Source organism: Sinocyclocheilus grahami, unplaced genomic scaffold (genome assembly GCF_001515645.1).
Source record: "Sinocyclocheilus grahami isolate Dianchi unplaced genomic scaffold, SAMN03320097.WGS_v1.1 scaffold592.1, whole genome shotgun sequence".
Classification (NCBI taxonomy): domain Eukaryota; kingdom Metazoa; phylum Chordata; class Actinopteri; order Cypriniformes; family Cyprinidae; genus Sinocyclocheilus; species Sinocyclocheilus grahami.
In genome coordinates this window covers 301,287-314,844 of record NW_015505771.1, presented here as the reverse complement: position 1 = coordinate 314,844, position 13,558 = coordinate 301,287, and the positions used below count along the sequence as shown (strand labels likewise).

General features: G+C 35.9%; 2 protein-coding genes across 4 annotated transcripts in view; one reads left to right on the top strand and one right to left on the bottom strand.

Moving 5' to 3' along the window:
- Positions 1 to 2,616: 2,616 nt before the first annotated feature.
- On the bottom strand, positions 2,617 to 6,561 carry LOC107557193 (solute carrier family 2, facilitated glucose transporter member 6). Its single transcript, XM_016240515.1, has 10 exons — positions 6,402 to 6,561; positions 6,144 to 6,297; positions 5,840 to 6,046; positions 4,768 to 4,867; positions 4,413 to 4,624; positions 3,914 to 4,060; positions 3,715 to 3,823; positions 3,455 to 3,631; positions 3,105 to 3,250; positions 2,617 to 2,815 (listed from the first exon to the last, which is right to left on the bottom strand). The coding sequence occupies exons 1-10, from the start codon at positions 6,458 to 6,460 to the stop codon at positions 2,654 to 2,656; spliced, it is 1,473 nt and encodes a 490-aa protein (XP_016096001.1). The 5' UTR covers positions 6,461 to 6,561; the 3' UTR covers positions 2,617 to 2,653.
- Positions 6,562 to 7,715: 1,154 nt separating this feature from the next.
- Positions 7,716 to 13,558, top strand: part of LOC107557201 (kinesin-like protein KIF2A) — a 15,788-nt gene continuing 9,945 nt past the window's right edge. For 2 of the 3 annotated variants that reach the window (XM_016240530.1, XM_016240528.1), the window contains exons 1-5: positions 7,716 to 7,911; positions 9,688 to 9,782; positions 10,035 to 10,157; positions 10,245 to 10,299; positions 11,570 to 11,695. In XM_016240530.1, the coding sequence (XP_016096016.1) occupies positions 7,851 to 7,911; positions 9,688 to 9,782; positions 10,035 to 10,157; positions 10,245 to 10,299; positions 11,570 to 11,695 (460 nt within the window). In that variant the 5' untranslated portion in view covers positions 7,716 to 7,850. Of the gene's footprint in view, positions 7,912 to 9,667; positions 9,783 to 10,034; positions 10,158 to 10,244; positions 10,300 to 11,569; positions 11,696 to 13,558 lie in introns of all 3 variants that reach the window. The other variant, XM_016240529.1, reaches the window with a different exon arrangement.

Here is a 13,558-nt window from a genome sequence, read left to right as displayed (position 1 = left end):
GGCTTGAGAACGGCGCAGCCGGCGGATTCGACGAAGGAGCGTCCATAGGGCTTGCGGCAACCACATGTGGACGACCCCGGGCTGGACTCCGCTTCGTCCACGGTCAAAGTCGATCTGGCGATCCACAGCACTAAGTTGATGCATTCCCTCATCGACCAGCACAGATCAGCTCTAGGCATGACGAAGCGATATCATCCTCTTTTGGAAGGCCAAACAAAGTAGTTTCACTTTCACAACGAATCACACAGTGCCTTCACGACATGGCGGCGGCAGCAACAATACTACAGCGAGAATAAAAGTTACGCCTTCTTTCTTTGCGTGAACATTTGGGCGGCGTTATGCAAATCTTCCCACATCCTGATGTAGATATGTGGGGGCGTGTTAGAACCAGCCGTTTTAGTTAGGCGTGGCTGACTCTTAACTTTTATAAAGAATATCTCTTTGGATTTGAGACTTTAGTCTTTGCAACTTTGCAGATCTTCTTTACGCACCAAGAGCTTGTAACACTCCAAAGAGAAAGGAAAAATTGAAATCGCATCATATGACCCCTTTAAATAACGCATCTCGAGACCCACGCGTTCTGTTCCATTCAAATCGTTTTGGAATAGTTATATGTGAACTTCCCCTAACGACTTTCACTATTTCCTCCAGTTTAAAAACTGCAGTATGGTACCGTATATTTTATCAGATACTTTAGTATAGTACCCTGGTATTTTTCGTAAATGAAATATATTGTTTGTTATTTAGCATAGATTTTCAAACAAAACTATTATTTTCATTTCGCTTATTAACATTTACTTACAACACATTACATGATTTTACACACGCAAAGACCCACCTCTGAGGAAAAAGCCAAACTGGAACACATCCTATACGCAATGCTGAAACAACGGAATAAAAACGTTCATGTGCATGCAATCTGAATGAGTTCGTGAAGCCAGGAAACCAGACAGTGATGATTTTCATTAGGTTTTAAACATGTAGTGATTTTAAAATACTTTGGTAGACTGTTAAATCATAATTTATTTTATTAATAATCACAACGTAAGTTTCACAATTAATTAAAATGTTTCCTGACACAACCATGGACAAACAACCGTGATATTTATAAGTAAAACATCCACACATTCACCCATCAATAAATAAATTATTTATAACCCTGTTAATGTGTATATTTATGAAATTATATATGTATGACAGGCTTGGTCTTTCAGATTGTGTAATGTAAGAAATAACATTCTTATATAACATATAGGCCTGTGTCAGTCAGTCTTATGTATGTAGTTATATATTAAAATTTTTGGGAACCCTTTACTAAATAGAAACCAATAAAGCAGCCTAAAGCCAAACACGTATGACATTATTTTTCCTTAAAGGCTTTTTTGTACATGTAAGCAACTTAACTCTTGGATAAGAGCCATTGAGAATTCGGTTACATTAGACATTGAGGTCAAATGGACTCAACTGACTTTTTTATATTATTATTTTTTTATTATTTCCCAAAATGTAACAGTTAGTATTATGTAATTTTAATACAATTTAATTTAAAAAGTGACTATATATTAATAATATTATTTATGCCTAAATCTACCATTCATTGGTGGAAGGAAATCAATCTAAGTGACTGAAAAGTGGCAAATAAGAATGATGAATATTTGTCTATTAGATGAATAATACACTGCATACCACCTTGTTTTGACAAATTTTTAACATTTACAAATGTAGTATGTACTGTATGTAACACAGGTGCATAACAATGCTTTAGTTTTGATTGACAGGATGCACTGTGGCATCATACAGTATGAAAGCAGAAAGAGGAATCTTCTCAAAGTTGTCAATGACACAAAACATTGTTCTCTTTTAAACAGCAAACCTTTGTTAGAAAAATATGCTTACTGATAGCTTTACTGAAGCATATGTAATTAATTGTGTAAGAAGGTTGGAGAATTATTTAATTGTTTGGGGGAAAAAACAAATAACAGGAAGTATAATTAAGAAACAGATCATTATTTTTGTGCATAGCTATAGCATTAAGTAAAGTGATAAACAATAATTAATCCAAAATCTTTATGTACATATCAGGACATGACAAAGGCCAGAATTAATTTAGCTGAAGTCTTGCTCAATTCTAGCTGTGGTCCACACCCATGGGAACTTCTCCTTATCATTGTACTTTTGCTCCTGGACAAACACATTTTGTGCAATATAGGTTTAGTTTGGTCACACTGATGGAAACAATTGCAGAATTGTGAAAGAGAAGTGAAGTGCCAAACCACATGTTCATATATAACATAGAAACTGAGAGCATGATAGAGACATTATATATACAGTACTATATACACACATTTATTGATATCCTTTAGATAAGTGTACACTCATATGACTCTATACAGTACATCCTTCTGATAAATGTACATTGGACAGATTTGACATATTAATGTATTTACATCAGCGTAACATTCATAAAGCAATTATGTAGCTCATATATCTAAATATATATAAAGACAGTGCAATTTATAAATGTATATTATTTGGCATCACCCAGTCATTTTATCTCACCACATTCAAACGGGCAAACTCACAACTTGGGTAAAACATAATTTTGTTTGTTGTGGATTAAATAGTGCCACAGCATCGCTGCAAAATTGACATATTATGAATCAAGAATAGTGAAGGTTCGGCCAGTCCTGAAATAGTTCTCAATTTCTTCCAGAGTCCGGCCTTTAGTTTCTGGCACACATTTAGCTGTGAAAATGATATTCACTACAGAGACGACACAGAAGAACAGGAAAGGTGCAAAGAGTCCATAGGCCTCCTATATGAAAAGATATATGTTATCAAGTTTGTCTTTTATAGCTATACTTATTAAAAACTCACACAACTATGTATATGAAAGATACTACAAATTGAAACAATCAGAAAGAAAAAAATCTGAAAAATCTGAAGAAATATAATCATGCATAACTTGAGTATTATCAAGAGCAGGTTATATTATCTTTTAATGATCTTGAACAAGGATCATGTTGTTGTATGTGTTGTTAGGTAAGTTATAAAAAAATATGTATTTTCCAATTCAATATGTGTAAAAAAGAGATTTAGCTCACCACCACATGCATGAAGAGTTGCGTCAGAATGAAGGCTGTGATCCAGCTAACACCAACACACAAACCAGATGCTACACCACGCGCACCCAAGGGTAAAATCTCTGACATTAGCAGCCATGTGATTGGACCCCAACCCAAAGCATAACCTGCATAGGAGATTCATCAGCAATGTTATGCTGCATCATATTATACAGTACTAGAACTGATTCTAAAAATGAAGCAATTCAGTCCTGTTGTCATAATAATCAACAAGTTCCTTATCTGTCATTTATGAGATCCACAAAAAGCTTCTACAATAAGTCAAAGTGAACTGGTCACACTGTATATGAACAAACTTCCTAAAAACTCACCAAATATGATGACCATAGAGCTAATTAGAGGAATTAGAGTTACTGGATCGAAGGCAGGGCCTGTTGAGCCTCCATAAGTGCTCTTCAAGCCCTCGGTTACGGTAAGATTGCCATGGCTGCACGATGTTTTGTGGGTGTACATGGTCATTGAAAGCATGGCTATATACATCAAAAATCCTGAAGGAAAAAATATGTTTGTTTTTTTTCCAATGAATTACATTTACCAAATATAATACTTTGTTCTTTAATTCTACACAAACCTGAGGTGAACAGTAGAGCTTTTCGACCTGCTTTGTCCATCAAACTGGCTGCGATAACAACAGACATCAATCTTACAACTCCCACTAATGCTGCGTCATATTTCGGTTCCTAAATGGCAATAAAACATCAGTTTTTTAGGTGGATTAATGTGCTTTCAGGTATTTCACAGTGTGAATGAATAAACTCTTTATGACATACTAGTGATATAGCTGTCATGTGGAAGATGGGCTCCAGATATACAAGAATTGGGGTTATACCAGTCATCTGCTGCAGGAATCTCATGAAGACTGAGATTAGAATTGGTTTATAGTATAAAGGTGTTTTAAGATCACTCCATTGAGTGCCCTGTTGGAGAGAACATGCAAGTAATTTAATATTCTATTTTGATATAATGCATATTTGAATTTTTTCTTAATTCCAAGCAATAATTGCAGCAAACCCCCTTCTGTAAAACTTGCATTTTAAATTTTAACCAACAACCTTGAGAGGTTGTATATAAGTCAACCTCATTATGCAATAAAACATTTAATGCATCAAAACTTGAAATAGCTTTTTTTTGTGTGATTAAAAACAGTACAATACAACTGTTATGACTATACAATATTCTCACTTATTGAATTCTATTTGCATGACCTTTCAATTCTATGGCAAAACCACCCTGATAACATGATGTAATCCACCACAATGTGCCTTTTACCTGAGAATTGATACTGCGCTCAATTTTATTGAACTCGGTCAAGTAATCAGAATTGGGGCCTCTGAGCCATTCCAGCGATTTAACTGCTTTTGCTCTGTTTCCTTTCATTACATAGTAACGTGGGGAGGTCGGCATGAAGCAAAGCAAAATCATCATGATAACAATAGGGATCTCCCCAGCCACAGCCAGCCACCTCCACGGCAAAACCAAACCTGGAGAGAGACCGGAATAGCATCATTTATAAAGAATGTATAGGATAATGTATCTGGAAAATGCTTGGAAATTCTTTAAAGTGTTGGAGAAAGTGTGCTTCATCATACAACCAAAACAACCCAAGAAATATGAGCTCTCTCACCAAGCGCGTAGAGTGCTAGACTTCCAAAGACAGCTGTGATCTGAGGACATGAACCCAGCGCACCCCTCACAGCCGGGTGTGAAATCTCTGACACGTACACCTATGAGAAAAGACATCAACTGATGTTAATGAGATCTATTAGGCATACAACTGCAACCACTAATATTTCATGACGTTTCTTTAATTAAAATCCCATATGTTACAATGAAACTCTTATTTGTAGGCTATATCTAACAACACAGTGTCATATAAACATCCATCAGATCTCATGGATTCAGCAAATAATTCAGATAGAAACTAATATAGGGTTTCTATAGTATATATAGTTTTATGGAGGTAGATTTCAAATTTTCTTTTTAAAGATTTTTTAAGACCAAGGAAATAAAATGTAAGGAATAAACTGAAGACATCACAAAACGTCAATATGTTCTTTAAATGAGTTGCATTACATTGAGTCGTAACAACCCTTCAAAGTTTGAAAATACAACTTCCTACTGATCCCCATAAAAACAATAACTTAAGGCTTGAATACCTCTTCTCCCAAACACTAGAATATGAAAATAACTTTTACTGTACCAGATATTTGTTAGTTTTAAGACTTCAAATCTTCATTTTGAATCTCAAGTACATCTATTTTGATTTAAGGATGTTTAGATAGATATTTGTATTACTGAGAAAAATACTGAGGAATACATCGATTTTTAGCAATGCGTGCAACATTTAATGCCTTGACTTTATCAATTTCTGCTCTGATTTAAAGATCTTTTTAAGGCCTTAATTCATGGAAGACCTGCAGAAACCTTGCAATAACTCACAAATGTGAGTCTCTGCAACCAATTAATTCGTCAATTGTTCAGAAATCAATGGTTACACTATATTTATTTTTGTGGCAGGCCAGCAGACATGTTTATTATCAATACCTATTATCTTTACATTATGCCACTGTCATTTTTTATCAAACTTACTAAAAAACTAAATAATAATAATACAATTGCATTTTGCAGTGGCACTGTAGTATTTACAGTGGCATATTCATCAATCGATAAACAAGATGGACTAACAGATAACTTACAGGAATAGAGCCAGCCGTGATACCACCAGCGATTCCAGTCAGAAATCGGCCCCATAATAACATCCAAAAGTTTTGTGCAGCCCCCATCACAAGGAGACCTACAGCAGACGGTACTCCTGACAACATGATGCTTATTTTTCTCCCAACTCTGTCATTCAGCACCATGGCACTAATACCCCCTAAGGCTGCACCAAGGGTGAAAATTGACTAACAAACAAAAGAGAAACTAGTTACAAAGATGTATTTTTACAGTATGTTTACACCTGAAAACATCTTCTATCTTTAGACACATTAATGATCTTACACCAAACCATGATATTTGATGGATGTCCATTTGCAGCCGAGGGTCATCACCCTTTTGAAGCTGGGGGATGACAGGGGAGGGGAACACTAAGGCAAACCCAAAAGTAAAATTGCCCAAAACAGCTGAAAAAACAGCAAGGAATAGCCTGCCATGTCTAGGAAGTATAAACATAAATACATAAATGCACGAAAAGCATGACATTTCATTGAGACAGTTATAAATCGAGAACAAAGAAGGACAACGGAACGATGAAGTCACCTGATTCGGGCTGGTTTGTTTTTAATTAATGCAGTGTTTTCATCCGGACTGTCTTCCATCTCTCCTCCGCTTCAGCCTGCTGCAGACTGAACTGCTTTAATGCTCGAATGGGTATAACTGACAGCAAGTGAAAGTAAAAGCCCATTTTTGCAATACTGGGATTTCAAGATGAGGGACAAAAAATTAAGGAAGCAAACGTCAGAACTTCCTCAACTCAGATTTGAGTGAAGTAGCTACCAGCACTTTGCCGTACAAACAGTGTTGCCAACTAATTTTCAGAAAAAGTTGCTGAAGGAAGGTCGGTTTGTTGCTAAAAGTTGCTAAATGACGTTATGATGTCCTTGCGTAACCACGATGCAAAATTGTGTCCCAACATCAAATCTCAGCAAAAAAAATATTTCATATATGTTAAGTTAGATGTGTTTATAAGATAATATGCATAATATAATAAAATATAAATAACTGTATTTTTCAATACATTGAATTATTGAACACTTTTTTAAATGATTACAATTTAAGTTTTTTTAATAACTAGTAGTAATACTACACATTCTCAACTAATATGCTTTAAGCAGTGTATTAGTAGTTAGTTAGTATGCTACACTCTAAGAAAAGTCTGTAAAAATAGGGCACAATCTACTATGTTAATATGAAATAATTTTCCGAATTGGTTTTTTACCTGCATTTTAAATTATGCATTGTGTTTTCGGGTTACAGTGAATAATGGATAATGTCCTGGAAAATTACTAGTATCTTTTTTTTTTCATTTTTCTTGCAGTGTAACTGAACAACAATCACAGGTACAAGCTACTAACAAAGTGAATCATAAATGAACAATTATTCAATTATTATTATTATTATTAAATTGAATAATTGCAAATAACAGCTAACTTAATTCACGTGATGTGTGTACTGCTAGGCATCTTTGGTTTCCTCTTTCTGTGTAATTTGGATGGAAAATCTGTGCCTTTTTATTGTGAAAAGTTATCAAAACTTATCAAAAGTTGCTAAAAGTTGCCAAATAAATTTTTTAAATGGCTAAATTTGTTGCTAGGTGCTTTTGGAAGAAGAAGTTGCTAGGGTAGTCTAAAAAGTTGCTAAATTTAGCAACAAAATTGCTAAATTGGCAACACTGCATACAAAGGCAAAGCGGCTTCCTCCGCTTACTGTGGTTGCTATGGTTGCATCAACTGTCCGATCGCAGACCTACAGCTGCTTCTAGCCAATCCCGACGCAGGAGGCGGGACTTGCGTGAAAAAAAAACACGCAAGTAGAACGGCCCCCGCGCACGCGCCATGAACTCTCCCCCTCTTTTATGTGCCGCGCTGTGGCCGCCTCCCGGTTTTGAGCAACACGGAACAACAAATGTGAAAAATTCAAACACAAACACTGTTTTTACTTCCTATACGTCTGTCTATTTGAGTATTCCCTCCGTCCTTTAAATGAGCCATGGCGGTGAGCTTCGGCAAGATCGTCGTGGGGATTTATGTGGAGATAAAACGCAGCGATGGTGAGTTCATATTTGGGTCGCCTGTAACCGTCCGTTAAAGTCGTTGCTCCGGTTCGGCTAACGGATGCTAACGTTACCACACAAAACAAACCTGACAGAAACGGAAGGTTTAGATGGTTGGTTCTGGTATAAATCGACGTTCAGTGTTAAGTTCGGTCTGTTGGAGGTGGTTGCCGGGGTAGTTAACTAGCTTGTGTCAATCAACAGTGCAACTGTTGGCTTACGTTAGCCACCTGCTAAACCCGGGTGGAGTTTGTTTAGATATTCATAATGTGTGCGGTCATATTTGATATGAGCCCATTAACTTGCTTACTTGATGCAGATTAGTTTGGAATTATTTATGTCTTGTATTGGTAAGGAATATGATCAGTAAGTCTTGAATATTCTAGATTTATGTGGGTTAGCCATCTTAAGTCACTTGCAAATTAATATTTTGTTTTATAGATTGGTTGTGGACAGAGGGAAGATGCTGGTTTTACTCTAAGCAGCTGGTTTGTTTAGCTTGGTATTTTTGAAACTTAAACCCAACATAAGTTTGGATGCCACTTACTTCACATCAGTCACTCATTTAAGGTTAACGACATCTGAGAGTTTTCATATAGGCCTAGTCATAATATTCTGACTGTATTGTAAATGTAACGATTTGAAGATGACAAGCAAGTTCCTTGATGTTAAGTGATGTGTCATTCTTTGGGTTCAGAGATTGAACTCCATCCTAGTGGCCAAAGGAAATACTGACAGTTTGGGATTTAAAAAAAAAATTGTATTGCTTAATGTACATAAAACAGGGAACATCGCTTGGGATTAGTTGCATTATTATAAACAGATGTATAAATAAATTACCAATATTCACAGTTCATTCACTCAAAAATAGAACCAAACAATGGCTTTCACATGTGAAGTAACCTGTTTGATGTACTGTTTGGATTCTACTACTATTACTACTACTACTAATCTGTATTATATTGGTAATAAAAATAATATATTTAAAATGTTTAATGACGATTGAGATTAATTGTGTAATTACAAGTAATCAAGTATCAATTTCTACTAATGATGTCACAGTCCAGAGATGGAAATATAGTAAAACTAGTGTTGGTGTCTTGTAAGCATTCAGTGGCGTATCATTAGTATTCGCATCAATACTATTTGGAAGACTGTCAGAAGAGATGATGATTTGATCTCTTTGAGAAGGCTGTGTTATATTTAACTTCAGCTTGTAGCAAAGAAATAAGTGAGCCCCGGGTCTGACGTGATAGACAAACTACTCCTGTCTCTTTGGGAAGTTTCATGTATTGCGTAATAGAGGTGACTCTTGACATGCTCTCTGAAGATGAACAGTGCTTGTGACATCTTTTAACAGAGGAGGTCTCTAGTGTCATAAAGATGTGCCTTTACTTCAAGCTGGGTTTTAACTTTTCTTTTGGCCTGATGTTGCACACAGCGGTTTTAAATAGCTTGTTTTATGGCAGGATAATGTGTGCTTTTTCTTGCTGATGCCGCTGTTGAATAATTGCAGGGATGTCGACGTGTGAGTAGGAATAGCTCTGAATAATAGATACGGAGCCATGGCTGTTTGTTTTCAGTGATGCTCTGATACTTTTCAGTAAGTAATAGCACAACTTCTGAAGTGTCCTGAGAAGCAGATTGATGTTGACATGCCATCATGTACATAAACACTTTTTCAAGTTACCATTAGATGTGTAAAATTTCTAAGTGGATACATGAATGTTTTCAATTTGTCTTTCACACTTAGAGGTGTTGGGTTACTTACAGGGCGAATACACCAGGCCATGGTGACCTCTTTAAATGAAGATAATGAAAGTGCTACTGTGGAATGGATAGAAAATGGAGACACTAAAGGAAAAGAGGTAAGTCTAGTAGCCTCTCAGCTGCCTGTGTCATTAATAATGGATAGAACAACATTCTGGTGGTGTTAGGGTTCCGTATGAAACTCTCAGTCAGTGGACACATATGCTGTGTTTCTTTCAAATATGAATTATGTTATCATGTACCCTGAACCATTTTTCTCCTTAAGATTAGGGCATTCTGCATGATTTGGCAAAAAAAGTGATCAGATTTCTTCTTGTAATGTTCACAGCTTGTTCTTTTTTTCATAACAGATTGATTTGGAGTGCATATTCTCACTAAATCCAGATGTTGCTCCAGAGGAGGAGATTTCCTTGAGCCCTGTTACACCACCGCCTCCTACACCCAGCTCTGTGAAGGTCAACAAAATCCCTAAGGTTTGTATGAGGCCAGAGTTAAAAGTTGAACTTGCATTCTAATTGTTCGCATATTTTGAACCTTTTTGTACACTTGTTTGTGTGCAGAATCGTAGAACTATTGCACCGGGAAGGAGTGAAATCCCATCCAGAGACAATAGAGGTATATTTGTTGTTATATGACTCAGGAATAGGGCTGCACAATAAATCGAAATAAGTTATGAATTGGAGTATGGCCATGTGCAGTTATTAATCCACAAAAGTGATTTAGGTAAAAAAAAGAAAAAAAAAGTAGGGTGCATGTGCTGGGTGCTTCAGAGTGAAGGGGCAGCACATGCATGTGTCAGGCTCATGATGCAGTTTTTTCAGAGAGTGCACACTCCACAAGCACTTCATTGTGACTGTACACTAAATTCGTTATAACATACACTGGGAACTACTTTTTTCCTCATTGCCTAATTCTAAACATTTTTAGTGCTATAAGTTACCATTCAAATCTAATGTACTGTAATAACACTAGGGGAAATAATTGGCTATATGTGATTTTTTTTTTTTTTTTTTTTAAGTTTTCCTTTGCAGAAATTGCTTAAAGCATATTTGAATATTAAGCAAAGTTTGATTCAAAAATGACATTAATGGACATTAAAAAAAGCTTCTCCTTGGAAAATAGAGTTTTTAACAAATATCAAATATATTGATTTTGTGTAACTTTTTGTTATTGTTTGTTTGTTTTTGTGACATTATTGTATATAATTTACTGAAGTATTATTTTTTATGACTATTTATATATTTTAATTTACTACTCATTATTATTGGTTGAATTTGCCACAAATTTAGCCTTTGATGCTGATATGGTGTTAAATGATCAATATAAATAATAACAAGGTTTTGTAGACAATGGGGGCAAGTTCACCAGAACTGGAAGAAAGTGCATATAAAAAAAAATACACCAACTCAAAGGCTGTCAAAATTAAGACTTGAGTTTATTGCCGCATGAAAGATTATGACAGGTGTATATTGCTATTGTTAAACAAAATGTTATTTTTCTAAATAAAGTTTATTAATAATTTAGTTCGGTTACGAAAGAGTAACATCATGAAATGGAAATTCACCCTACACCAATTCATTCTTTTTTTAAATGCATTTTATTAATATTATTGTGAATAATACATTTATGCACACATAAATTATTATTATTTTTTTGATATGGTAAATTTTGATATAGTAAAAATTACTGTTTTACTACACATGACTTATAGTTGTCTTAGCATACTAAGCTGGTTGTGTTTCAAAACTTGGTGAGCTGTCACCCTAAGCGGCATTTCTGTGCATCATAGGCATGTTTTGAGTGCTCCTGTGATGCCTCAGTTTGCAGACATAGTCTCTGTTTGTCCAAGTGTGATTCGCTGACTCTTACGTGTTCTGTTTTAAAGTTGTCTCGACTCGGGGACGGCCGGCCCAGCAGCAACAGCCAGAATCAGCACCCCCTCCACCAGCACAACAGCCCTCTCAGCCCACACAGAGCCTGACCCAAAGTCAGCTAACTCAGCAACAAAACGGTAATATGACACTCCTCAGTGCTTTTCAATCTGTTATTGTCAACTCCCTTTTTCCCCACAGGAAAACGCTGAAAGCTGGACTGAGGTCTCCTGCGCACAATGTCATGCATAAAGAGAAAGCATCCTTTTGGAGTCTGAATTTTGCAGTAAACCTAAACCTTGCTCATCTGTCGGTACCTTGGCTCAAATCTTGGCTACCCCTGCCACCCCTCTGAATGTCAGTGACTGTTTGTGACCAGGCAGGATTGACCTGACTCTGAACCTCCCCGATTAATCCTCTTGCTTTGAATTTATGAAGCTTACTAGAGTCTGTCTGCTGAATTAATTAAAAACTGTTTTCTTTGTGCTACATGATGCAGCACATCCTTTGGGCAGAACTACAATTGTTCTAGACTGGTTTGATTTGCTTGTTTAGTGCAGGGATGGGACAAAATTGATTCACAGATATGCTGCGATTCTTTCTCAGAATTGCAGTTAAAGGAATAGTTCGACCAAAAATGAAAATCTGCTGAAAATATTCTCACCCTTAGATCATCCAAGATGTAGATGAGTTTGTTTCTTCATCAGAACAGATTTTGGATAATATTAAAATTGCATCACTTGCTCACCAGTGGATCCGCTGCAGTGAATGGGTGCCATCAAGTCTGAACAACTGTAAAAGCATCACAACAATCCATAAGCAACATTCACAAGTGCACATTTCTCTCCTGATTCAGATGAGACCACTTTTCACCGGAAAAAGCAATATTATGGATAGAGATCTTCATTAATTGTTTATTACAAACACACAGCTTTTTGCTTCACAAGACGTTAATTGATGGACTGAAGTCTTGTGGGTTATTTGTTAATTATTGTGATGTTTTTATCAGCTGTTTGGACTGATTCATTTGTTTAATTTTTGGGGAACTATTCCTTTAAATCGAATCGTGAGGTTTCTAAAGACTCCCTAGTTTGGTGTCGCAAGAGGAGTCCGTGTTCAAACTACACACTGTTTGTGGGTGGATTAAATTAGTCAGTCAGATAAATATTAATGCCTTCATTATGTGGCCTAATCTGTTATTCCTTATTCTGCTGATACTACTGTTTGCAAGTAATAGCAGTAATGTTGGGTATGTTGTAGACAGCAAGAGCGCATAGATAAATGTTGTTGGAAAAGGTCTGCTCAGAGAACAGAGCTCTTTAAGATGGAGAGGACTGTTGGCGCTACCATGTGCCAGCTGCCAGAGGCTGTGGCTTGCCTCTATAGCCACTCTGTCTACACACACAGGGCTCTACACTTACTTTTCTTTTTAGGAGCGCTTGTGCTCCTAATTTAAAAAAATTAGGAGCACGGTCAAAATTTTAGGAGCACCTTCTAATCAGTAATCAAAAATTCTGATAAAAAAATTAACCTTCCCATTACGAGGTGATATTTGACTCCTTAAAGTGATTACCTTTGTAATGGTATTTACAAACCTTTGTCATCTTTTATGTCAAATTCAAAAATATATATTTATAAGCTTTTTAACATTTCTAATTAAAACAACAGAATAAAAACAAGTAGAAAAAGAAGTAGATTAAGAATAAGTTACCAATCAAATGAAATCAGTATTTAAGAAATAAATCTGTGCTACAGAGTTGGCACAGAAGAACACACAAGTGGCTTGTAGGTGTATTTTCAGACATTTAATGAGGCTCCAGAGGGTGCATGAGTGCAATTAAATTCATGTTGAGGTTAATGTTTTAAATATAAAATTTTGAATATAGAAATATTAAATTATTTAAATAACAGAAAAGATACTTTAAAAATTAATCTAAAACTGCCAGCAAGTGGCGGCAAGTCACTGATTTTATCACTGAATCATTCATTCAATTGATTCGTTC